This window comes from Nyctereutes procyonoides, unplaced genomic scaffold (genome assembly GCF_905146905.1).
Source record: "Nyctereutes procyonoides isolate TBG_1078 unplaced genomic scaffold, NYPRO_anot_genome, whole genome shotgun sequence".
Classification (NCBI taxonomy): Eukaryota; Metazoa; Chordata; class Mammalia; order Carnivora; family Canidae; genus Nyctereutes; species Nyctereutes procyonoides.
In genome coordinates, this window is record NW_026575140.1 from 15,569,045 (window position 1) to 15,596,602 (window position 27,558).

The following is a 27,558-nucleotide window of genomic DNA, read 5'->3' on the forward strand; positions in this document are numbered from 1 at the left end:
CCATGATGCAAGGTACAGACCTGAGCAGTCGGTGTGAGGCACCAACCTAGAGCCCTAGGCACAACGGAGTCTGTGTGTTCCAACTCCCACCTGCCTCTCAGACCTCGCCTCTTTACATTTCCTTTGCTCCAGCCAAACTGGCTGCTTCCCAGTCTTCTTCCTACCACAGGGCCTTTGCATGTGCTGTTACCTCACCTGGAACATTATTCCTGCTGCTCTTTACCTAGATAACTCCTTCACTTCGCATTTCCTCAGGGATGCCTTCTCTGGCAGACTTGACTGGGCAAACTCTAGATTGACATGGTCTCAGAGCACCTGTGTGGCACTAGACACCATGCATTTTAATTTAATTTTTATTCGTGTAATCATGGGTTTAACATCTACCTAATAAAAGTTCTAAAAGGGGAGAAATCAAAGCTGTTTGGGCTCACCACTGTGTCTCCAGTGCCAAGTGCAGTGCCAAATATTTAATTGACAAATTAATTATTAATATAAGAAATAATGCCAGTTTGGCTCCTCCTAGCTGGCTCAGACCAGTGGTTCTCAGAGTGTAGAGCCAGAATCAGCAGCATCAATATCTCCTGGGAACCTGTTAGAAATGCACATCTTTGGGGCCCACCTCAAAGCAAGTGAATCAGAAGCTAGGAGAAGAGGGGGAGGGAGGGCAAACTGCAATCTCTTTTAATGAGCCCCCGGAGATTCTGATGTTCACGAAGGGTTTAGATCCACTGGCCTAACTCCCTGGTTCTGAATTTATAGGTGGAACTTGAATAGATACACCTTTACAGATAAGGATCCTATCAGGCAAAAGCAAAGCTGATAATCTTTTGATGAGTCTTTGTAATGCCTGGATTTTGGACTTGACTCGAGAGCTTTTGAAGGTCATGACTCAGCTTTCAAAAGTCATGACTCAGCTTTTGAAAGTCATGACTCAGCTGTCTTGGGTCATGGGGCAGTTGACTTAGTGTCTGATCTCTAAAAATGCACATGCAGAATTTCCTACTTCTGAAAACAGGATCTAGCTGTCCACATGAGCTGCAATGGCCGAACTTGGTTTGGGGATGAGGTTGGAGGTAGAAATGTTGAGCAGTGTGCTAAGACAAGATGATCCTGCAAACTCACAAATCCGGGGAAATGCTATTCTTGTCTTAGCAGAACAAGGCCTAACCACAACTGGGAGCCCTGGGGGCATGAATAATAGCTCCCCTACAATCCCCAGAACCTTCCTGTTTACAGCTCTCTTCTGCATAATATCTTTTAACAGTGGAAGCCCAGTGTATGTTTGTTAAATGCATGAGTAAGTAGGTGAATCAATGAATGTATAAATAAATTAATGGAAGAAGGGATCAAAAATATTTTGTCTACTTAATACAATACAAATGTGGTTATACTCTGGAAACTTCTATTGTTATAAGACGATCCTATGTATTTTTAAATATTTCTTTATTTTAGGGGAGGAGGGGCAGAGGGAGAGGGAGAGAGAGAATCCACAAGCACACTCCCTACTGAGTGCAGAACCCAACATGGGGGCCCGATCCCAGGACCCTGAGATCATGACTTGAACCAAAACCAAAAGTCAGCTGCTTAACCAACTAAGCCACCCAGGTGCTCCAAGGTCCTATCTATTTAACCTCTTCCTCAAAGATCCCATTTTAGATTGAACCTAGAGATTGAATGAATACAAGTTTGTGAGTTACATTAATGTGCCTTTATGGCACTGAGGATGGAGAGAGAGAGTGAGGAAAGCTAGTCCCTGCTAGACTGGAAGCCGCAAGCAGACAGGAGCATGTTAGTTTTGCCCACCCCCGGCTCTGTCTCCAGCACCTTGGACAGAGTCTAGCCCATAACCTAAGCTCCACAGATCAGACTTGTTGAGTGACTCACTTGCGGAGTGACTGTTGTATGGCTGGCAATGGGCCATACATTTCATCTGTCACCTTCTTCATCCTCAGCACAAGAAGACATGCTCACTCCACTTTATAAAGGAGAAAGCTAAGGCTCAGAGAAGCAGTCTGAGGTGGCTAGATACAAATTCAAATTTTTAAAAAAGATTTATTTATTTGAGAGAGAGAGAGAGCCAGCACACATCTGCACAAGCAGGGGGAGTAGAAGAGCAGGAGGGAGAAGCAGAGGGAGAGAGAGAAGCAGGCTCACCGCCGAGCAGGGAGCCTGATGCGGGGCTTCATCCCAGGACCCTGGAATCATGACCCGAGCTGAAGGCAGATGCCTAACTGAACCGACTAAGCCACCCAGGCACCCCTTTGCTGTCCTGTTTATGGCTACTCCCAGAGCCCTTGCTCTTCCTGATTCTGGGAGTAAACAGCATGACACAGGAAGGGAGAGTAATCAAGTTTGGTCCCTAACAGGTAACAGTATCTTACTTTGTCTTCACACCATTTAGAATCTCGGCTGAAGGAGTGGACATTGTTTTGGATTGCCTCTGTGGGGATAACACTGGAAAAGGTCTCAGCCTTCTCAAACCACTGGGAACCTACATTTTATATGGTAAGTGTTAAAGAGAAGTGGGGATGGTCTGCAACAGGGAGCACTGTCCATATGCTCACAAAGGCTCTGATGAATGAAATGTGTTGATATGTTGGGGTAATGCGATTGAAAGGGCTTAATTTTTTTTAAGATTTATTTGAGAGAGAGAGGGGCAGAGGGAGAGAACCTTCAAGTAGACTCCTCACTGAGCACAGAGCCCAGCGCGAGGCTTTATCTCACAACCCATGAGATCATGACCTGAGCCGAAATCAGGAGTCAGACACTCAACCAACTGAGCCACCCAGGAGCCCTGGGAGGGCTTAATTTTTTAGTGTTTTCCATAATACTGCTATTGCCATTAGTTATTTTCAATTATAAAAGTAACATGCCTTATTGCCCCTGTGTATACTTCTCATTCCAAAAGGGGTAAAGACCTAGCCAGTGCAGTCATTGATTTGGCCCACAGAAGGTGGCACAGGTGGGAAATATTAATGGCTTCAAAGGAAATTTAAAAAATGGAGGAATGAAGGACCCACAATAGGATGGGAGGGGTGGCTAGAATATGCAGGTTTTAGGGCCATTCTTCCCTAGTGGAGATGATGTTGCAAAATACAACTCTCAAATTTGAAACTACCCCTGTATGTCCCAAATCACAAAGAAGCTCTGGGTGGTTAAAGCACACCTTTGCTTTTGCAGCCCCCGGTATGCTCTTAAGTCTGAGGGATTTATCAAAGATATCTGGGAGATGTTCTCAAGCAGAAGACTTCAGAGCCGCCTCCTCATCTTCTTCCTCTCTTCTGTAATATGCTTGTAAACTAATTTAAACATTAGTCTCTCTACAAAGTCAAAAAAGCCTACCTGAAGCCAGATATCATATTACAAAGCCAAATGATACTGGGGTTAGCCAACATTTGAGATTTTTGGCAGTTCTGTCCCATAGATCCAATAGAAAATTGAGACTTAGCTCTGTATAACTCAGAAAAAAAATTTCATTTCCCTGCTATTCCCTGAGAAACTTATAAAAGAGATATTTGAAAGATATAAATATTCAAACATCTTTTTGTCATTGTTATTATGACAGAAAGAGAGGGAATAAGCCTCCCGTTGCTGGGGTGTTCTGGTATCTTCAATAGTATCTGAAAGTCTTTACAAGTGGGTTCATAATTCTTCAACTATTACGGTTGATAACAGAAGCTGTGTCAGCGCACAATGAGGGATATTGGATAGAACTAACCTGGGAGTCAAATGTTCGATGGCCAATTTATTCTTTCTTACTCATTCACCAGTTCTATTTTTGCCCCACTTCCATGATGCATTTTGCAGAGTACAATTTTATCACCTTGCAAGTATCTAACTGATTACACTGATTACTAAGGAACCAAAGCCTGATACCATGATGCTTGGTGGTAGTCACCCATAAAAGCAGGCCAGTGATTAACTAACTAGTCTACCCAGGCCAAACAATGAAGTTTAAAATGTACATTGTTTTTTTCATTAAGTAATGGTTCTCTAAGGGCTTATTCCCAATCTCTGGGGACAAGGCAGGAAAGTCACCGAAAAGGCATCTTTTGGCATCTGATTTGTTAAGAGCTCTGTCATCCCCTCCACATTCCTAAGAACCACACAAGGGAGTCTTTTCTCTCTGAAAGAGAATCTTGGGAATTCTTCCTAACACCATTTCCCATCTTCTTTCTGAATGTTGTTTGTTTCCATTAGCAAAGCTCAGTTTCTCACACTATTTGCCTCAAATGGTTTTGACCTCTCTGCTCAGATATCTTTGGAATTAGTATGTTCATCATATCACTTCCCTGGCTCCTGAACCTATTTTCACCCTCACCTGCTCTACTGTTCGCCATTTTTTCATTCATCTAAATTCTAGTGCAGTCGCATCTCTCCCTGCCACTTAACTGTCCAGCCCATATCAGAGCCCCACGCTCCTTACTTGTTAAGAAATCAAATTCAAACCATGAATTAGGCTCACATAGAATTTCACTTCCTAATCTTGAAGAACAGAACCAATATTTTAAGCAATTCATCATTGTATTAGAATGTAAATCACATTTTTGCTACATGCCCAATTTTCCAAAATAATGACGTGGGCACCTTGAGAAATACTACTTTCTCTTTGATCCAGGGACACTTGGCTAAAATTAAGTCAACTTGATGTCATCTCTCCCTCCATTTCCCTCATTTTTCCAAGGCTGAGTTGGGCAGTTCTGGACCAAACAACTGCAAGAGATGTTGGTTTTCATTAGCAATAGCTTGATTTGGGAATCCTCCATTTACAGGTTCATCCAACATGGTGACTGGAGAGACCAAGAGCTTCTTTAGCTTTGCAAAATCAGTAAGTATCCATACATGTCAAATGTACTGTGGTAATGCAGTGACTTGCATGCTGTGAGCTCTTCCAACTAAAGACATTGACTAAGCACCTAAATCTTGTTTGTTCTTCATCTGCATCATTCATTTTCAATAAAGCCTGTGTATTCCTGCCTTGCACACTACACACGGGCAAGACTGTGTATATACTTCGGCTGCTTTGTCTAAATGAAGTGGAGAGGTGGGAACGTTTGAGAAAATCACAAAAGCATTTTGATTTCAGCAGAGATTGTTTAAGTTCTTGTGTTTTTCATCATTGGTTAAAAATAACTTACATTAGTGCATTTTATTTGCTTCATGGAGAAACCAACTGTGAGTGTGGCCTCTTTTGACCAGGTCCTCTGGGGGTACTTAAGATTTCTCCGTATCTCTATTCTACTGAGCTGGAGATACAAATGGGATCCCACAATTTTAGTGAGTCCCCAGGGTGATTTTAGACATAGGCAAATTTGTGAACCACTAGCTTAAATAATCATGCTCTGAATGCAGTGTTTACTTTGCGATTGAGAAACCACATCCCTGGGTATTCGAACCTACTCAGATCTATATTCCTACCTCGAACAACACTTGCTAGAATTAAGCTCATTTGGGCTAGAACTGCAATTTTTAGCCATGCCCCCTCAATAGAGAATTGCTACTTCTTATGAGAGAGTTTGCTCTTGTATCCTCTCCTCTCAACTGCCTTAGCAGCCAGTGCAGCACTCATTGGTTCATTTGCTTTACAAGCATCTTCTGAGCACCTGCCATGTGTGCAAGACACCAGGGGATTGCAGTGAATGAGATGAGCACATTTTAGCCCCTTGTGACTCTTACATTCTAATGAGGGAGACAAACTGAAATAAGAAAGACATATTAATAAGATGATTATTCTAAATGGTCATAAGAACTCTGAAAAGGATTAAAAAGAAGATGCAGGATGGGGTGGAGGCATTTTGCATAGGTGGCCAGGGAAAGCCATAGAAATCATTCTAAGTGTGGCACTATGGGGCATTCATATGCCCCCTAAGTGCCAGCATTGGCTGGCTTTACCCTTAAACATTCCCTGATTCTCGAATTATTAGTACTGCCTGCCCTGTTACAGTAGAATTAAGGGCCTGTTTTTGCCCTTAAACTTCAGAGTTTAGGTCAAGATCATTGCAACAAAAGAATCTGTAAGGGAGCAAGAATGGCATGTAATGAAGGATGCTGTCTGGAGCAAGTCCCCTGAAGATAGGCTTTGTGCCACTCACAGCTGTTTTGTTGCTGTGGCTGTAATTAACGTGATGCTGACAGCCTGCTGTGGGTAACCAGATTGATCCCAAATTACATGCAATTGTAAGAAGTGTTTTCCCTTTCTCCCCTAAACGCACAATCACAACACACAGTGTTAATGAAATAATTGCATTGTGCCCAGGTTCAATGACAGCACTCATAGAAACATGGCCAGGATGGAGGTTGAGATTCTCCTGCCTGAAACAGGGGTGCCGATTTCAAGAATGCTATATAGTTGGAGGTCAAGAACAAAGACTATTTCCCTTCAGAGACCTGGTCCAATGTTAGTTGGTCATTTAGAAGCAAAATGAAGATAGGGCATGCTAAGGAGTGGAATGATGACACTGTTCTAGAAGGTTCTAGAAAGGAATTTTCGTCTACCTATTGAAGAAAGGCTTAGAAATTAAAGCCATACTTAGAACTATACAAGAATTTCTCACTCAGATATCCTAATTATGCTCCACCTTAAAGCTCTTGCAGAGCTTGTACTCACTCTTTATCAAACATGCTATTGCTTTTAGACTATAGCAATGGTAAACAGTGGTTAGCGCTTAGAGAGCAATCTGACTCCAATTTCAGAGCTCCTACTCACTAAGTCAAAGATAAGGGAAATATTTTATATTTATAGAAAACCTACTCTGGATCAGACACTGTTCCAAGAACTTTCTGTATATTAACACATTTAATCCTCATGATGACCCCATGAGGTGCAGTAGGGAAACACAGCCTAGAGAGGTTACGTGACTCGCCTAAAATTGCACAGCTAGTAAGTGGCAGAACTGGGATTTAAAACCAGACACTTGGCTCTAGAACTCACTTAACCACAACTACGCAGGAATTGCAGATTTAGCAAGCATCCGTTTCACAAACATTTACTGAGACACTGCAGATGCACCATGAAACGAGTCATTAATCATATCTCTACTTTGTTTTTACGGGAAGCCAGTCCATGGCCAAATACATATGTCTCTTGGAGCTGGCCTCCAGGCCCTCAGGGAATGTGCATTAGTAAAAAATTTTGTGCATGAATCTTATCCTTGCTTTTGACTTGTTTTTCTCACACTGATTTTCCTGACCATATGATTTTCCCACTTAAAAAAAAATCAAAATCTTTTGTGAGCTCCCACAATTCAGGAAAGAGACACGGTGTAAACCACCAATAATATAAACATTACCAATGTTCCTACGTGCCCATCACGTTTCCCTTCTAGAGCCCTCTAGAAAGGGGAATTTGGGGTTTCTAAATTCTAGTCCTGTGTACTATAGGATGTTTACCAGCATCCCCTGGCTTCTACCCAATAGATGGAGTAGATTCCTCTGCTTTCCAGTCACCACAACAAAAACGTCCTCAAATGTTATCACCTGTCCCACGGGAAGTAAAACTTACCTCAGATAAGAACCTCTGGCTTAGTCTCAATGCTATGGCTTCGCCGCCACATCATGCTGTTCCTCTTGCCTATATTATGTTCCCTCGCTCTTTTCCTCATGGATTCCCACCCACTTCTCCAGCTGTGCCATCATCCGCCCTAGGAAAGCTGCTCTTGTGGCTGAATCATCATCCCACTGAGTCCCCAACACACTTGGTAGACTTTTCTGCCACCCTCCTCCTGCCCCAACCAAGTCACTGCCATCACCGTTCATACGCTAAATTCTCCCAGAAACCTGAGGAAACACCCAGCCACTCTCCGTAGCCAAGAGATATGAAACACTCAGAAGAAGAGAGAGCACAAGTGAGAGCCAGGATTTGGCTCCAGAGCTAACAGTCCCAGCCCCACGCCTTAATGGCCCCATGACATGTGTCCTAGTAGCTGTTTTCAGGAAGTCTGTTTCTTACTTCCACCTAGAGCTCGTGCTTTGCTCATGAGCATCACTAGGCACTTCTAGCTCTGCCAGCTAAATAGCTGCTTTAAAAAAATACCCCAACAAGGACCACCCCTGGGCCAGCTGGAACCCATCCCACTATAGCAGCCCCCTCCTCTGCCTGCAGTGCTGTGGACAGGGCTGGCTTGGGCTCCCTCTAACTGACACCTGCTCTCCCTCCAGTGGTGGCAGGTCGAGAAGGTGAACCCCATCAAGCTCTATGAAGAGAACAAAGTCATCGCGGGATTTTCTCTCCTAAATCTGCTCTTCAAACAGGGCCGTGCAGGCCTCATTCGAGGAGTGGTGGACAAACTCATTGGGCTCTACAACCAGAAGAAGATCAAGCCTGTGGTAGACTCCCTTTGGGCCCTAGAGGAGGTAAGAATGATGTCACCACCCCCAGCAAATAATCTCTTTTTACTCCAAGAAGATCTGAGCAGCCAGATACAGTCTTTTATTCGAATATTATTCTCCGGGCTTGTTCATTTTAAATGAGAGTCCTAAAAGTTGTTGTCCTCTAGAATCGTGCTTTGGATATGAGAAATATTCTCAGTTCCATAGTGATTTTCAAACTTTGTGCCTCAAACTACCACTTGTACTATGACCCCTTCTCAGGCCACCAGGTTTTCATGGGTGTGGACGATCCACCTGGGTTCTTAGAGGGCATGAATATTACTGCAGCATCATTTATAATATCACCTTGTGGGTATATGACATTAAGGTGGGGGCAGACAATGACTCAGAGCTGATATATTTTGTGTGATAAACCCCAATGCTTGGAGACCCCTGGAGACGAGATGCTATTAGCTGTCACAATGGGCATTGTAATTATTAATGAATTGTTGGATCTAGTATTCATCGGAGTGTATTAATTGATATACCAAAAGTTCTAGCATTTGAAAGTGTTCCTTGATCATGAAAAAATCAAGAATCCCTAATGAACCTTTAAGGATATTGAAGCATGAACTGTCTGCATTGGTGCAGGTAGGATGTGCTAGGAGGAGGCAGGGTCTAGAAAATCCTCCAGGACCAGGGAAGTTCTGGGCATATGCATGGCCAGTCTTGGTGGCTACCTGCTGGGAGAAAAAAAAGAGGTACAGCCTAGGTTTCAAGAGACATTTCAGTGGGAAATCTTCCTAAGTCAGGCCTTTGGCTTCCGGGAGCCATGAAGCCCCTGACAAATATCTTAAAAAATATGGAAATGTGTTTTGTGTTTGTTTGGTCTTTGCATTTTGCATGGGTGAGTGCCTTACAATACAAGAAATTTTTTGTACTTTTGGGAGTCACACACATCCCTGAAAAAGCTAACAAACATAATGTGCTGTGGAATGGATAGTACGTGTTGTCCTGGCACTAAAGCTGGTGCTATTTGCCTAATGAACTAGGTTAGCTGAGATCAAATGGCTCCCCTAAGCACAGAAATCGCCCTACAAAAAGCTTTGTGGGGGGTCCCCATGTAATCAAGTAGAACAGGTCTTGGATGCACGGACCAGAGGTGCACCTGTATATGCCTCTCTGATACTGCAGTATCCTGGATGGTCTTTAAAAAAACCCAACCACTAAAACCCTTGTGTCTTCTAATAAAAGAAATACATGCTTATTGTAGGAAAGTCCTAAATTAAGAACAGAAGCATAAGGAGAAAATAAACTGCAAGTCTACATTCCAGAGATAACATTGCTGACATTTTGGTTTGCGTCCTTCCAGTCTTTTTTCTTTTGCAGATGTTCACTGTGATTCAGCTTCTTGTTAAACCCAATAATCGTGCATTCCTTTGCTTTGTAATTTCCAAGATGGTTAGCCTACTGTTATGCTTTCCTCAAAAATGTTTTTAATTTACCGAGTCGGACATCTGTTCCGTATTCACTGTGGTATCTCAGTGGCATCGAGGAGGGCTGGACAACATGGTTACTGGTTCTCAGTGGCCAGAGTGGAGAGAAAACTGGAGGTAGTCAAGACCAGGGCTAAGAGATGAACTTGACTATGGGACAAAGAAGGGGGCTTACACTTAAACTCAGTGTTCCGAAGGACCCAACAAATCTGGAAGCATTTAAGTAAGAGATGAAATCCAGAAGGGGTCCAATTGGTCTGGTGAGTCCTTATTCTAGTATTTGAAATCATTCCTTGGTCACAATGGTATTCCTTGGTCACAAATATGTATTGAATAATTACTGTATACCCAGCACTGTGCACATGCTGGAGACATAGTGGTGACCAGACAGCCAAGATACCTGGGTTTCATGGAGCTTACATTTAGAGGGATGGGGGAAGCCCAGAAAATACTGGGAAGGAGACAAAAATAAGCAAGGTATTTGTCAATTGTCCGAAGTTCCTGAAAAGATTTAAATTAGGGTATATGTTGGCAAGTAAGTGGAACAGGGAGATGGTTTCCCTAGACCATTGATTTTCAACCTCTTTTTCCTTATTATCTGCCCTGTCAGGAGACTTTATAGACTTCTTTTCCTGATGAAGCCCCTCTATGATATTCTAATACCATGGGTATACCATCCATCCCTCTGTATCAATTTAGCTACCTACCTATCATCTAGCTAGCTGCCCAGCTGTTTATGTCCTGCATGTATATCTGTGCTTTACAGATTAGAAGAGTAAGATTTTTTTCATCTTCCAAGAATCAATTTCCATCCCTTTGAGGAGTGGTATTGTACTCATTGGAAATACATGCTGTTGAGTGATTTCAGACAAGAAACGTTAGGTATCATTTGAGCTGGGACATGAAAGAGGCAGATAGCTACAAAAAAAGTGCCCCTGCAAGGCAGAGGCCCACAAAAGTAAAAGGACAAAGATTAGAGGGATGGATTATGTGGCCTCTTTCAACAGGTTGGTGTGAGCAAATGTGGGAATGGTATTTATCCAAAGGACACAAACATAGTGATTCGAAAGGGCACATGCACCCCAATGTTTATAAGAGCAATGTCTATAATAGCCAAACTATGGGAAGAGCCCAGATGTCCATCAACAGATGAATGGATAAAGACATGGTGGGGGGGTATATAAACACACACACACACAGACACACACACACACACACACACTGGAATATTTCTCAGCCATCAAAAAGAATGAAATCTTGCTCTTTGCAATGACATGGATGGAACTAGATGGTGTTACACTAAGTGAAATAAGTCAGAAAAAAGACAAATGTATGTTTTGACTCGTATGTGGAGTTTAAGAAACAAAACATGAACATAGGGGAAGGGAAGGAAATATAAAATAAGAGGAAATCGGAGAGGAAGATAAGCCATAAGAGACTCTTAACTCTAAAGAACAAACTGAGGACTGCTGGAGGGGAGGTTGGTAGGGGAATGGGTAACTGGGGGTTGGGCCTTAAGGAGGGGACTTGATGTAATTAGTACTGGGTGTTGTATGAAACTAATGAATTACAGAATTCTACCCCTGAAACTAGTAATAATATGTTCATTAAATTGAATTTAAATTTTAAAAAAAAAATTTAAAAGGAGTGCCTGCCTAGGTGAGCAGGGGCTGGATAGAAATCTGGATTTTAGTCTTAAGTCCCATGGGAGGCTGCTAACAGGTCATGATCAAAAGCTGCCACATTTGGGACCCCCAAGGGTATTATCCACCAAGGAAGAAACAAAAATTTTAAGGCTGCATCCCAGGCTCCAGCTGTAGAAGTCTGATATTCAGGAAAGCTCTCAACCTGACCAAGGAATGAGAGGGGTCACCAACATAAACCCGGCTTTTATTAGGGAAGATCTGCTCATGTAAGGCAGGGGGACTGTGGAACTCCTGTGCAGGTGGGAGTTAACAGGGTGGGCTAAGCTGAGGATGCAGAGCAAAGGCTTGCACACTGGATGCGCACTGACCAGAGATGGGTAGCTCAGGCTGGCAGTTGGCAATGGACTGAGTAATGGGTCCTATCCAGGCAAGTCCAGGAACTTTATTCCAAATGCTTCCCAAATACACCCACCTGCTCTCCTTTCTACTCATGGCACTGTGGCCTGAGCTGGCCTCCCTCCTGCAGTGAGCTCCTGACTGGCTCCTCGCTTCCATCTTGCCCCTCTACAGCGCATTCTCCACCCAGCAGCCCAAGTGGACTTCTCACTACCTAACCCAGACACGTCCACCCTGCATAAAATCCTGCCATGTCTCCCCACTGCACCTGAGATACAGTCTGAATTCTTTCCTGGACTGTACAACTCCTGCCCCGCTTACCATCTTTACACTGTCCACCTCACCTCCTCCATCTGAGTTTCAGTGGCACGCGTGTCCCTGGTACTGAAACTACCCAAACCTGTGTGAATAGGGGTATTTTGAACACTCCTTCTCCAGATTTTCACAGAGCTGCTTCCTTCTACCAATTCGTCTATCAATTTCAATGAGACCTATAGAAAGAGGCCTTCCCAAAGCCCCTCCTCAAAGTAGCTTCCTGCACAACCACCCACCCAGGTATTCTCCCCCTTCTTACCCTGTTCCACAATCTACATTGTATTTACCATTAGTTAAAATTATCTAGTTGGTCTGCTGGCTTGTGGAGACTCTAGTCTCCCTCCACTAGGAAATAAACCTCAGATGAGGAAAGACCCCGACTGTGCCATTCCAAGATCCCAGTGCCTGGCATGGAGTCAATGCTCAATAAACACACATTATATGAGTGAATTGGTGAATCTAGCAATACACAGAAATAGGACTACCTGGGTATTGTCTCCGTTCAACAATAAATGTCTGTTGAATGAATGCACAAGACATACAAAAACAAGGTATTATTTAAGATGACTTGGGCCCAATTGACATTTTGGCGAAATCATCCTTTGCTGGGGGTAGGGGTTGCCCTATGCATTGTAGGATGTTTAGCAGCATCTAAAGCATCAAGTGGTTTCTGCCCACTTGATGCCAGCAGCACCCCTCCCTGCCAGCATTTTTTATTTGACAATAAAAAATACCACTAGACATTGTCAAATGTCCCCCAGATGGGATAGGAAGAAGGGCAAAGCATCCATTAGTTGAGAAACACTGCTTTAAAAGAAGCCATATTGGTTAAGATAGTGACTAGGATAACAAAGGAATTACAATTTCCTGTAGCAGGCTAGTCATCCACCGAGGATGTTGCCTGTTTGCCAACAAAAACATCTACAGTCACTCATCAGTAACACCCACCGACTTTCTGGGGGTTCTTTTCTACAATATTTACAGACATCTGTTTAGAGCTGCAGTTGGGACAGACTCGGTTATTTATCAAGCCCACGCGGCTCTTCTGGGCTTGAGGAGAATAGAGCATGCTTATTACTTGCGAACCTCAGAAGGATGACTGTAATGATTTTTCCCCTCCCCTTTGGTAAACGATTTCACAAAATTGCTTTTCAGGCCAGCTCTGTAACTTCATCAATGGAATATAAAGCCCATAGGGATTAAAAGAAAATTTTCTTGGGCTCTCTGAGCCCTCAGACTAGAAGATTTAATAATTTCAGAAACAATTTAGTGTTTCTTTTTAGCCATCTGTCTTTGACTTTATTGTAAATTTAATACTTGAGGCAGCGATACACTCCGGCTTCAGGTTTGCCTCTAGATATTAAATGTGTAGCTATACATTAAGTCAGAGAAAAGCTCATCTTTCCAAACAATTCAGACGTGGGAATGAAAAATACTTGTATTTGTCAACCAGCAGGAGTGACTTTATTGAGACCTACTGTGTGCTAGTACTATTTTAGGATTCCCTGATCCTTATGTTTGTGACTTAGTTTCTGAGACAACACCGAGGTGTCAGTCGTGGGGTTAAAAACTAGAGAGACTACTGTTAAGTAAGAATGAATGCTCAGAAGTGGCTCCAAAAATGAGATGGGGCTTAGTTGAGATCAGAAGGATACAAATTCCTTGGATGATGTTGGGTTAAAAAAAACAAGGCTTTCAGGGGCACCTGGGTGGCTCAGGTCCTGATCCCAGGGTCCTGGGACTGAGTCCCAAGTCAGCCTCCCTGCTCAGCGAGAGTCTGCTTCTCCCTCTGCTTCCCCCTTCTTGTACTCCTGCTCTCTCTCTCAGACAATAAATAAAATCTTAAAAATAAAAAAAAACAAAAAACCAAAACAAGACATTCTAAGCAGGAGGGACAGTGAAAAATCTCCAAAGCAAGAGTAGGGGGTAGGTGGGGTGAGAGGTCTGAGTGAAACACAGCAGAGGTGGCTGCCTAAGGAGGAGAGGAAGGTAGGTTTGGTCATGGAGTCACATCCTGGAGGCCTTCACTGCCAAGCAGAGAAGTAGGACTGATGTTCTAGGTGAGGTGATCGCTCTTGGAGAGCATGGTCTAAGGAGCATGGTACCATCTGATCCTTTCAATTCCTAGAAGCCCATCCTGGTCCCAAGTGGGACACTAGTATGATACACCTGGAATATGTAGGTGTGGCCTCTAATTAAAAATGCCTTTCCCATCTGCCATTTCATAGCACAGGGTCGACTCTGTTATGAGCCGAATTGCATAGCCTTACACATTCATATGTGGAAGCCCTAATTTCAGTACTTCAGAATGGAATTATATTTAGAGATAGGACCTTTAAAGAATTAATTAAGTTAAAATGAGGCCTTGGGGTGGGCCCTAATCCAGTCTGACTGGTACCCTTCTAAGAGCAGATTAGGACATATGGAGAGACCATGTCAAGACATGATGAGAAGATGGCCATCTGCAGGGGCAGGAGAGAGGCCCCAGAGTATAACCACCCCTGTCGGCATCTTCATCGGGAACTCCCAGCCTCCAGAATTGTGAGAAAATAAATCTCTGTTTAAGCCGCCAGTCTATGGTATTTTATTATGGCAGCTCCAGGAAAATGATACAGGGTTGCATGGAGATCTTGGCAGTTTCAAAATCTTCTATTAAAGGCACGGTCTGTAGCATTTTACAATATTATTTACATAATCGTCTGTGTTTGCACTCTGCAGTTTGATACCACTAGCCACATGTGGCTATTTAAATGTAAGTTAATTAAGTCAAATTAGAGATTCCGTTCCTTAGGGGTACTAGGCGCATTTCAAGTGGTCAATAGCCACACATGGCTGGTGGTTACCGTATTAGACCATGCAGAGATAGAAGAACGTGCCTGTCATTACAGAAATCCTGCTGGAGCTGATCTTTGAGATGATGTCATCCTTCTGTTTGAAAGTAGGAAAAAATTTTCCTCCCTAGCAATCTGGCATGATTACCTTTTAGCAAATTATATTAATTATGCCCTTCCTTGTGTATCTCTCTTTGCTATCCAAATGTAGTCATTTATTTAAGTGCCCCTAAGCCCTCATTATATTTTCCCTGCATTTTCCCCTTCTTGTTAATAGTCATGGTTTAATTACATGTGTGTCTTTCATCCTATACCATCACAAAGCTATCACAAAACCTATACAGAGATAGGTCTGCCTAAAAGAATTAATAAAGAAAAAAAATACAATGCTGAGCTTGATAGGGACACTTATCTGTCCTGGAGCAGGAGGGTAACTTGGTAAGAGACAGTTTAATGTTGAAACCAGCAACCAAAGGTGGAATGACCCAAGAGACAAGATCGGGTGGGGGTGTGATTGTCAGTGTGAAAGAATGGCAGGCTTCGACTCCAACACCAGACTGGGAAGTTAACAGAAGATGAAGCCAGGCATCGGAAACAGTTGTCTAAACTCAAGCTAAGGAGGCAAAGATTCAAGGAGAAACCATGAAAAATCCCACTTAATTATGGCAGATGGCAGCTGGCTGCATGGACTGTCTTTAAAGATTTAGAAGCTCCTTTCGAGACACATTTGGGGGTAGGGAGGGTATTTTAAAGACATCATCCCAAAGCAGGCAATGTGTGCATTGGTTTGGAGGATGGATTGGGGGCAGCTCGTCTGGCCCGGAAGTCACTGCAGTTTTTGAAATAGGGGTAGGTGAGCCCCAGGCAAAAGTGAGGGCAGTGGAATGGGAGAGAATAAGTGAGTCGGGGTCACTGGAAGGGATGGAAATTGAAAATAAAAGAGAAAAGAGAAGCAAAAGTCAGAGATGATCAAGGGTCTTATTACCTAGGAGACGAGGAGTGGGGTGCTGGAAAACACCATTTTTACTCAGCAGTGGTAGATACTACCATGAAAAAATCTGATGAACTTAGTTATGAGTTTGGTTGAAAGGTGATGGGAGAACATGAAGGTGGAGATGTCCACAATTCAAACCCCCAATCACATGGAGATGCAAGAGGAGGGTCATGACTGGTGCTGTGACTACTGCTGCGGCTACTGCTGCCATTTCCAGAGGATTCACTGTGTGCCGGACTTTGTTCTAAGTGTTCTGCATGTATTAAATCATTTGGACTGCCCCAAGCCCTGAGACCCAGCTGCCATTATCCCCATCCTCCAGGTTACAAATGTGAGGCTTTTAGTAAGCTATACTTGTCCAAATCTCCTGCTTATGTTGAATTTAATGAAAATTTGAAGCCCAGTGAAGTCTGATGCAGAGAAGTTATTGAAAAAATGGCAATGAGTAAACTCACTGAACAAAAGAATAAGCAAAATAATCACATTAGCAAACACTTGGCATCGCCTGTCTACATGTGCCAAACACTTTCCATTAATTAACTCATTTCATCCCCACAATAACCTCGAGGGGTGGGTAGTGTTACTATCACTGTGGCACGAGTAAGGAAATGGGATTAGTGATGAAGTAAGGTGCCCCAGGTCACACGGCTGGTATGTGTCCACGATGGCAATCACACCAAGACAGATCGGTTCTCGAGTCCGTGTCACTAATTTGCTGCAGAGGGAAGAGGTCTAAGGCCTGAGACCCAGAATCCCCCGGCCTTCACGACAGCAGGCAACAGATGAGGTGTCCATAGACGGCGGTGGCATGGGGACCACCACGGTCTGACAGGTCATTAGTGTTGGCTGCTGCTGACAAGTCAGGAAGCACATAGAGGAAAAGCCTTTGGATTTGACTCTGGGTCATGCTGACCTTTCAGAAAGCCCTCTCTGTAGGATGATGAGGGCGGAAGTCTGGATGCAGAGGGTCAGGAAGGGAACGTGTGGGTAAGACAGGCTGACAGCCAGCATAAGCCTCCCATTCCACATTGAGTGGAACAAAAGCCCTGAAAATAGCCAGGAGGAACAGGCTCCAGGGTAGGGCTGTTTAGAAAGTAGACTAGTGGTTGCCTAGGGCTGGAGGATTTGGGGGGGAAATGAAAAGGGACCTCTAAGAGGTATGGTGCTTCTGTTTGGAGGATGAAAATGGTCAAAAATTACTGGTGGTGGTGGTTGCACAACTCTATGACTATATTAAAGACCATTGCATTATACACATTATATGCATTATCATGCATCATGCAGTATGGTTTGCAAATGATATCTCAGTAAGGCTGTTATATTGTGGGGGGTTGCATAGAATTGGGAATGGGAGAGATGGGAGGAGGTACAGCTTGGGGAGTCCAGATCCCTGGCCCCTATCCTTAGAGAATCCTACCTGCATGACCTTGTGAAACCATCCATGTATCTTGGTCCCTTCCTCTAGTTTCCAGATAAGGAAACTGAGTCTCCAGAAGTGACTGTTATGTCTGCTTTGTGTCCCTAAACTTCATTCTTCCTTTGCCTCATGTTCCCCTTCCTCTCAAGTAGAATCTTAGATTTTTCAATTCAATCAGTCCTGCCCCACACATGCACGCACACACAATCTCAATCTCCATTTCCATGCACAGTCTCCCTGCATGCCCCAGTCACAGGTATTTTCTGCAGCTCAAACATCCCAGGACCATCCTGCCCACAAGCCCTCCCATGCACCTGCCCTCAACCCTGCTCAGAGCTACCCAACACATCAGCAAATTGAGACACAGCTCCAGCTAGCTAATCTATCTGTAGTGGGCTGAATAACAGCCCCACAAGACGTCCACTTCCTTTTTTTTTTTTTTTAAGATTTTATTTATTTATTCTTGAGAGACACAGAATGAGAGAGAGAGAGGCAGAGACACAGGCAGAGGAAGAAGCAGGCTCCATGCAGGGAGCCTGATGCAGGACTCGATCCCGGGTCTCCAGGATCCGGCCCTGGGCTGAAGGCGGTGCTAAACCACTGAGCCACCCGGGCTGCCCAGATGTCCACTTCCTAATCCTCAAAGTCTTTGAAGATGTTACCTTATGTGGCAAAAGAGACCTTGTAAATGTGATTAAGGATTCTGAGGGAAGGAGATTACCATAGATTATTTGTGTGGTAATCATAATCACAAGAGTCCTTGTAAAAGGGAGACAAGAGAGCCGGAGTCAGAGAAGGTGATGTGACAAAGGAAGCTGAGGGACGGACATGACATGATGTGGTGCTATGAGCCAAGGCATCCAGGCACCTCCAGAAACCAGACACGGCAAGGAGGCTGATTCTCCTCCAGAAGGAACCAGTCCTGTAGACACCCAGATTTTATTTTATTTTATTTTATATTTTATTATTTTGTTTATTTTATTTTATTTTATTTATTTATTTTTGAAATATAAAATTGTTCTTCTCTGGCTTCTTTATTTTTTTATTTTTTTAATTTATTTTTTATTGGTGTTCAATTTGCCAACATATAGAATAACACCCAGTGCTCATCCCATCAAGTGCCCCCCTCAGTGCCTGTCACCCAGTCACCCCACGCCCCACCCACCTCCCCTTCCACCACCCCTAGTTCGTTTCCCAGAGTTAGGAGTCTCTCATGTTCTGTCTCCCTCCCTGATATTTCCCACTCATTCTTTCTCCTTTCCCCTTTATTCCCTTTCATTATTTTTTATATTCCCCAAATGAATGAGAACATATAATGTTTGTCCTTCTCCGATTGACTTACTTCACTCAGCATAATACCCTCCAGTTCCATCCACATTGAAGCAAATGGTGGGTATTTGTCGTTTCTAATGGCTGAGGAATATTCCAGTGTATACATAGACCACATCTTCTTTATCCATTCATCTTTCGATGGACACCGAGGCTCCTTCCACAGTTTGGCTCTTGTGGACATTGCTGCTAGAAACATCGGGGTGCAGGTGTCCCAGGATTTCATTGCATCTGAATCTTTGGGGTAAATCCCCAGCAGTGCAATTACTGGGTCGTAGGGTAGCTCTATTTTTAACTCTTTGAGGAAACTTCACACACACAGTTTTCCAGAGTGGCTGCACCAGTTCACATTCCCACCCACAGTGCAAGAGGGTTCCCTTTTCTCTGCATCCTCTCCAACATTTGTGGTTTCCTGCCTTGTTAATTTCCCCCATTCTCACTGGACACCCAGATTTTAATGCAGAGACCCATTTCGGGCTTCTGACCTACAGAACTGTAAGAGAATAAATTTGTGTTGTTAAGCTACTGAGTTTGGGGTGGGGGTGGGGGTTGTGGGACAGCAGCAATTGGGAATTAAGACAACATCTATTCAGCAAACACAGAGGCCGGGCTTTGAAAACACACTTATAAGTGGGAAGCGGTAGGTCCACACTCAGGTAGCAGCCAGGTAGCAGAAGTGAACAGCCAGACGGTTACCTAAGCAGGACATAAAACCCAAGGGAGAGAGCTGGAGGGGTGACCAAGACATGTGCTATAGCCCAGGCCCAGGCCTGGACGCTGAGAGAGAGGAGGTGGCTGGCACATCCAAGCACAGGGAGAAGGTGCATCTGGCTGAGCATGAAGTGATGGGGACGCCAAGAGGCAGACCTTGAGAGGAGGATGGGGAGACCGAGCACGTGCAAACTCCCACCCCCACCCAGTGTGCCATCCTCACTCCTGCCAACTGGACTGTGTGGTTCTTCAAGAACCTGGGTCTCTATTGCCCCCTTGCCTGTCTTCATGCTTTTCTGTTATTTCTGCTTATCATGCCCTTCCCTCATCCTTAGCCTATGACGTCCCTGCTCCCCTTTCAAGATTCAGGGATGGTGTTGGCTCTTCTGCAAGAGCATCCTCAACATCCCATGGTCTTGCCATGACGCCCAAATCAAAGAGAGGAACCTCTGATTTTGGGTTCCCTGGGCTTGCTCCTTCATCAACATGTTAATGGACAGTTACCTATGAAAAATGGGGAAAAGGGGGAAAAAAAAAAGATACATGGAGAAAATGGTATATTCTACCAGTTTCTAATTGGAGGAATTAAATGACCTAATGCCTGACAAAAATTAAGTGCTCACTAGCTATTACTCTTGCAGTGTGATGTAAATGTATCCCCCACAGAACTGAGATCTTTGGGGCCAGAGACTCTCAGGCAAAATATCAAGCAAGGAGAACACAGGGTGCGCCATGCTGAAGATTTCTAGGGCCTCAGGGCAGGTGTGCCCACCAGCCTGGTGCAGCGTCTAACCATCCAGGCTCTAACCAATTTTGTCTCCACCAGAGACCACAGCAGGATGTGGGATTAGGTTTATTCACAGCTAAGTACTCCTTCTGGGAGCTCAGCAATGAATACATTTCTGTGATGAAGAAAATGATTGCTTTCGCCTCCAAGCTTTCGTTTGGCTGAAAATACATCACAAAACTGGAGTTTCTTGTAAGCCAGGGATAGAGTCGATGCAGGCTGCTTTTTGACCGTGTTTTTAAAAGACCTAGACAAAATTCTGCTGCTTCTGAGGCTAGAAATGTCTGGTTGCTTCTGTTTGCTTTCCAAGTCGATGGAGCAATCACTTTATAGGTCTCATTTGTGAGGCTAACACCAGAAGGACTGTTTTCAAATATTTTCCGAGGTATCTGTACTGATGTGTTAATCACAGATTCTGAACTATTCACTAGAAGCAGATAACGAAGATAACCGTGTGGCAGACCCAGATTGTTTGAACCACTAGAGCACACATTTAAATCAGAGAATGCGTGAAGAAAGGTCGCTTGTTGGCAGGTAGGCGTGCTGTGGATGTTGCCTCTACTTCCACCTGCTGGAGGCATTTTCCTCCCTCAGCATCCCTTTCCTCCATTGAAAATGGGCTGCTGGGGATCCCTGGGTGGCGCAGTGGTTTAGCGCCTGCCTTTGGCCCAGGGCGCGATCCTGGAGACCCGGGATCGAATCCCAGGTCGGGCTCCTGGTGCATGGAGCCAGCTTCTCCCTCTGCCTGTGTCTCTGCCTCTCTCTCTCTCTCTCTCTCTCTCTCTCTCTCTCTCTCTCTCTGTGACTATCATAAATAAATAAAAATTAAAAAAAAAAAAAAAGAAAATGGGCTGCTGGAACCAAGGACCACAGGCTGAATGGCTTGAAACAACAGAAATATATTCTCTCACAGTTCCGGAGCCCAGAAGTTCCAGATCAAGGTGTCAGTAGGGTTGGGTCCTTCTGAAGGCTGTGAGAAAGAATCTGTTCCAGCCCCTCCCTCAGCTTCTGGTGGTTCACCCGCATCCTTGGTTGTTCCTTGGCTTGTAGACATATCACCACATGTCTGCCTTTGTGTTCACATGGGGCACTCTCTATGTGACAGTCTGTCTTCAAATCTCCCCTTCTTAGAAGCACAGCAGTTGTTGGAATAAAGCTCCCTCTACTCCAACATCTTAACTAGTTACATCTGCAAAGACCCTCTTTCCAAGTACAGTCACATGCTGAGGTCCTGGGAATGAGGACTTCAACATAAGAATTTTCTATGAGGGCCTGGGAGCACAATTCAAGACACAACAGATGGTAAGTCAGATACACTCAAAATGAGAAAATGTTTTGTGAACCGTAAAGGGCTGAAGGGACAAATTTTTGCCTAAGAGTAGGCTCCCAAACAGGGCCAAGTCCTCCTTCCATCGGCTACAGATGTGAGTCTTTGGGAAAGGACTCTAGGCTCCCTTTGGTCATCTGTGAAGTGGAGATAGCAGCGGTGCCTCCTCTATGGGGTTGTTGTGAAAATGCTATGGGTGGTACAGGGCAAGGTTGTGGGGCATGTCCTGGCACCCTATAAAAGTCAGCTGTGTTATCACCTGGGGATGCATGGATAAGGTGGCCCTGCCTGTCTCTTATAATTCATCCTCCCAGAGCTGGCCCCTCTCTGGTTTGCCACCACCATGACGTGAACAGGCTTTACCATTGCTCTTGCCTTTGTTTTTACTCATTTCCAAAGGCATCTGTGGGAGCTGCTTTCTGGAACAGAAGCTCTAAGCAGCACAAATGATAAACACATGCTGGTGTTTGGATCCTCTGATCCTCCAACCATCTAAGCTCTGATTACTAAACCGTTAGCTTGTTTGAGGTGGTGCTGCCAGGAAAGTGCCATGCTCTGGTTAGTCATTTAATAAACTCCAAGTGAGCAGCTGCCTCTGGAGCCCTGGGCAAGCGACAAAGTAACAATGGTGGCTCAAGTTTGACATTTACCCTGAGCCAGGCATCGTCCTGGGCATTTTGCATGCACCGGCTCATCTAGACTCGCAGCAATCCTGAGTGCTGTAAGGAACTATTATTTCCCCACTGTCCAGATGACATTGAGAGGGGTTAGTGGCTTGGATAAGGTCATACAGACAAAAGTGCTAAAGCCAAAACTCAACTCTCAAGCTGGCTCTCTCCTGAATCCGTGCTCATGACCACAGCTTGGGCCCTTCAGGAGTAGGGGTGACTCCTAGGGGTGTCCCAGGCCCTTCTTCACCCTGCTTGCCCAATCTTCCTGATTGGAGGGCACTTGGTTCAGGGGAAGAAGACTGGTCTTTCAAGATCTTGGTTCATTCTTCCCTAACTTCAGTGATTGCAAACGGGTGACTTTGAATTGCAAGCCTCAGTTTCCTGGTTCCGTAAAAATGGGCTGATAACCCTTGCTCTTCCTGGCAGTTTTAAAGTCTGTTACAAGCCATGTGTAAGCTGTAGACTGCATGCTGTATGGAAATGCCGCAGAGTGGGTGCTTAACACAACTCTAGTTTCTTTCTTGCCATATCTCTTCCCAAATGTGTGTCATTTTTGTGGCTTCCCTAGCACATACACACATTATCATTCGGCGAATTTGCTCAACAAACCCTCAGGTTGGGGACATGTGAGGATGGGGACATGATGATTTAGCTGTTGGCCACGTGATGCTCACCTCGATCTTTTGTAGGCGGCATGGTTATGTCCATGGTTCAGATGACAAGACTGAGGCCAGGCAAGCTGATGCTTCCTCCAAGACACAGGACTCTAATGGTAGCATAGATTACCTTGACTTCAAGGCTGGTACTTGAGCTTGCTACTTCCCTTCCCTGTCTTGCACCAGTGGCTACAAATTATGAGCTAGTTGGGGCTAATGTTATTGCATTTCTATTGCTCGGCACTTGGATGTACTCTACACGATGGCTTTTATCATCCAAACCCCTGAATGCAAAGCTGTGCTGGGAAGTATAGAGGTGACAGTTCAGAGAGGCTGCACCCTGCCCTGCACCTTCTCTTTGCACAGCATTTTACTGGCCTTTTGGGCATCAAGACCCACAGTGATAGGCAGGACAGATGACACAATGCCCATCATAGAGAATTTTCAAAAGAGGGACTGGGCAAGATAATGTGTACGAGGTAGCAGAACCAGGAATCCAAGCTAGGTTTCTTGTTCTGAAGCTCATGTATGTTTGTGAGTACGTGTTTGTGCGTCTGTGTGCGTGTGTTGCTGATTATATTGCCTTTTTCCTCAGAATAACTTTTTCCTTGCAATTAAAAGAATAAGTTATATAAATATCATATAATCACAGTAGACAGCATTTAGAAGACAAAAGAGATCACTCAGTTGTGCAACCCTAAGCAAAACGACTGCTATTGTTTTAATGTAGCCCATTCCTGGCTTTGTTCCTATACATCTGCTGCCCCTGCCCACAAAACTGTGGTCCTAAGTGCCCCAGATGTGCTCATGAGCCTGTGTGAGCAAATTAGGAGTGTGTTTGATGCTTGCTTAAGGAGGGACAGAGTGTCCCTTAAAAATGGAGGAGGTATTTGCTTTGGCCCATCGGGGGTTAGGGTTTTAACATACAAATTTTTAGGGGGGGGGCGGCCATAAACATTCAGCCCATAAACACCTCCTTGATTCCCTAGAGACATTTAGATCGATCCTTTTCTAATACAAGGGTTTCAGGTAAAGAAGCGTGGTTTCAGTATTGCTCGGGAGACTCAGGGATTCTTTCCCTGACCCACTTTTTATTTAAGAAAATGCTTTCTTCAATTTCCCTGTAGTTGCATGAAGTAATCCTTCATTCATTTGTAAGCCAACTTGCCTTTACTGAGCACCTACTATCTCCCAAGCCCAGAGCTGGGCCCTGGGGAGGCAGAAAAGCAAAGGGTCCTTGAGGAGAATACCAGCTGGTGGTAAAGCAGACGTGTCAACAGACAATTAAACTATAGTGTTGCAAGCTGAATAATGGGAGAGGTTCACAAGAAACCCTGCTGGCAAACAGAAGGAATTCAGCTCTGCCTGAATGGTTACCTGGTTACGAAAGCCTCCTACCTGTCCAGGACCCGGGCTTTATTTGCATGTCCCTGGTGGGCAGCCTGCGGAGACAATGGGATGTTTCGGTGCTCCAGATCTTGAAATAATTTTCCTATGGCTAAAAAAAAGAAAGGTAAGAGTCAGTGTCTTGCCATGGCTTCGTTATCTTTAAGGAAAAAAAGAATTTAAAAAAAAAAAAGGAAAAAAAGAATTTGAGGCAGAATCAAGAAAGAAAAAGCAATCGCTGAGAGGAGACAGCTGATATTATTCTTACTGCCCTCCTTCCCTTTGCCAAGATTCCACCTTTATTTCTTGAGTTTAAAATTTTGACCGGGAGGTTTCTTTAGATCTTCCCCGGAGGCAAGCTTCTGAGAGCAAATACGGAAGAGTCCCTGCTGCCCCCACGGAGATCATTTTTCTGTTCAGATCAATTTTCATCGCTTTCCTGCTTCTGGTTTCCCGGTGGCTCCCAGTGTCCTCGGCCATCCTGTTATTTCCAAGTTGACTTCCTTTGGTCTGTTTTCCCGGTTGGCAGGTTTCCCTGCATCGCTATTCTCTGTTTATGTCATTAGATGCAATTTAGGTTTGTTGTGTTACAGGATCTTCCCTCAATGCTCTGCAAATATGACTCACTCTGTCGCTTTCATCACCAATGTCTGTGCTTCCCCTAAAGCGTTTATGAGCTTATCCCAGACTTGCAGGGTTGGGGAAAAAAAAAAAAAAAGTCATTAAAAATAGTCAAGAGCAGTGGCCACCGCTTCTCTCATTGACATTCCAAGCATTTTGTCGGGGCTCATGTTTGCTATAGGCTTAATTTTTTGCATTTCCTTGCCAGTTGTTGGTGCTTCCTCTCACCATCCATCTCTGCCATTTGGGGATGGCCTTGGCACACAGTGGGACTTCTTGTTGCCATCTTCCACTGGGCAGTGAGTGTTGGACCAATAGGCTCTTCTCAGATGTGCCGAACAGTAAACTTTTTAAAAACTGCCGTCTTTATTCGCTCTTCAGAAAGTTTCCTGATACCTACTCTGTGCCAGGGAATGCTGTGAGAAAAGCAGCGTGCCTACTGCCTTAATGTCTCGAGTGTGGAAGGAGAGCGGTCTGGTGTATAAATCCATCGATTCTAGAACAGGGTGGTTCCGTGGGGAGCACAGTATGACCAGGGGTGGGGAAGCGAGGCAAGGCTTCAAGGTGGCCCTTGATCTGGTTCTCTGTCTTGGGCCACTTCCTAGTTATCACTGTGGTTATCCCAACAGGTGGGTCACATGCCAGGTGTTGGTACAGTCAGAACATGTCTTAGGCTGGGATCCCCTCAAGGCAGAGCCTAGCGTTCAGGCTTGTGTGCAAACATTTATGTGGGAAGTGGTAAGGAGGAGAGAGAAGTGAGGGAGGCGAACATTCAGGAACCAAAGAAAGGATGGGATGTGTTATCGAAGCAGCCAGTGCATTGGGAAGTGGTTTCCAACCACACTCCTCTGAGACCAAGGTGATCCCATACGAGCCGCATCAGGAGGAGGAGAGGAGGGGAAGCAGGCAGGACCGGATTGATGGGCAGAGGCAGTATGCAGGTATGGACAGACTCAGAGTCCCAATGATGCGGGTCCAAATTCGGTCTCCTCCCGAGCAGATGCACCATCTCTGACAAGTGACTGAGTCACTCTGAGCCCTCGTCTCTTTAGCTGCCAAAGTCAGACTGGTCGTGGGTAGATTGTATGAGTAAATACAGCTAGAGTGTTCGATTCCTGGGGACACTTAGGAAACGTGTGTCGGAACTGCTTTCCTAGGACACCCGAGGGGAGGTGTGATCACTGAACGTCAGGCCCCATTAGCAAAGGGGGTGCCACGGGGCTGTGCGTGCATGTCCCCCACTTCCACGTCAGGGACCCCTCAGGGTGAGGCACAGGTGTGAGCAGGACTGACAACTGCACAAAGTTGCTCAGCACCTGTATGGTTCCAGCGGCAGCAGCTAGAGTAGGAAGGGAAGCCCGAAGATATGAAGGGCTAAGTAGGAGGGGTCTGATACGATAAAGTTTCTTTAGTGAAATAAGACGCAGACGCTTCAAGGGGGATACACCTTGCGAGGGGTAGCACAGAAAGTTCTCAGCAGGAGGTGCACACAGTGGTTATGGTAGTAAGTGCTTCAGCAACTGGCCCTGGAGAAGAAAGCCTTGATGTGTCGCACTTGCCAGTGTCGGTGGCGTAAGCACTCCTACCACGACCAGGTTATCAATAGGACGTCACTGAATGCGCAGTTGAGAAGAGGCGCACATAGTCCACTGCGGGAGCTAGCTTCCCTGGTACACATGCCTCGGCTGCGGGCTCCAGGGCTTGATTGACAGTCCGGTCACTTGGAGGACGCATTCCACCAGGCACAGAGCTCACTCTTGCTAGCCTCATGTGTGAGCAAACCTGGCTATTTGCTTGCTTGACCACCGGTGCCATATAACACAGGCGGAAACAATCTCAGAACATTCCAGAATGTTTACTGTGAGACTGTTAAAAAAATCAATATCTGGGGGTGCTTGGGTGGCTCAGTTAGGCATCTACCTTTGGCTCAGGTCATAGTCCCGGGGTCCTGGGATCGAGCCCCCCATTGGGCTCCCTGCTCAGTGGGGAGTCTCCTTCCCCCCTCCCTCTGTTCCTTTCTCCACTCCTGCTCTCCCTCTCTCTGGAATAAATAAAAGTATTTTTTAAAAAATCAATATCCAGGCTTCAGGCCTGCCTCAGGTCCATTTCTGCATAATTTTTTAAATAAGATTTTATTTATTTATTCATGAGAGACACAGAGAGAGAGAGGCAGAGACACAGGCAGAGGGAGAAGCAGACTCCATGCAGGGAGCCCGATGTGGGACTCGATCCCGGATCTCCAGGATCGCGCCCTGGGCTGAAGGCGGTGCTAAATCGCTGAGCCACCCAGGCTGCCCTGCTTAAGTCTTTAGGCTTCTGTTTACCTGGCATTTCTTGGATACTCCCCACTCCCTGCTGGACTTTTCTCAGCTCAAGTCTGTCCTGTGGGCTCCCCAGCACCCTGTACTTCCAACACTGAGATATACTGTCTTTCCACCATCCATAGTCTCCACTAAACTGTGAGCTTCCTAAAGGCAGGGGCAGACACTGTGCTGAGTTTTATATTCCCAGCACTGAACTTACAGTTCAGTGCCTGAAACCTCATGAATATTAGTTCTCCTCTTCTTCCCTACCCCAGGAAAGAGTACTGAGTTGTGCTGTGCATTGTGTTTGCCCCTGAGCAGGGTACGCTGGGTCTGGGAAGAGCAAAAGCCCAGCTGTGTTTCTC

General features: G+C 45.0%; 1 protein-coding gene across 2 annotated transcripts in view; it reads left to right on the plus strand.

Annotated features, from left to right (window-relative positions):
- Nucleotides 1–27,558, plus strand: part of VAT1L (vesicle amine transport 1 like) — a 146,159-nt gene that overhangs the window by 69,639 nt on the left and 48,962 nt on the right. For both annotated transcript variants that reach the window (XM_055306745.1, XM_055306746.1), the window contains exons 5-7: nucleotides 2,402–2,505; nucleotides 4,773–4,828; nucleotides 8,158–8,352. In XM_055306745.1, coding sequence (XP_055162720.1) covers nucleotides 2,402–2,505; nucleotides 4,773–4,828; nucleotides 8,158–8,352 — 355 coding nt within the window. The remainder of the gene's footprint in view (nucleotides 1–2,401; nucleotides 2,506–4,772; nucleotides 4,829–8,157; nucleotides 8,353–27,558) is intronic.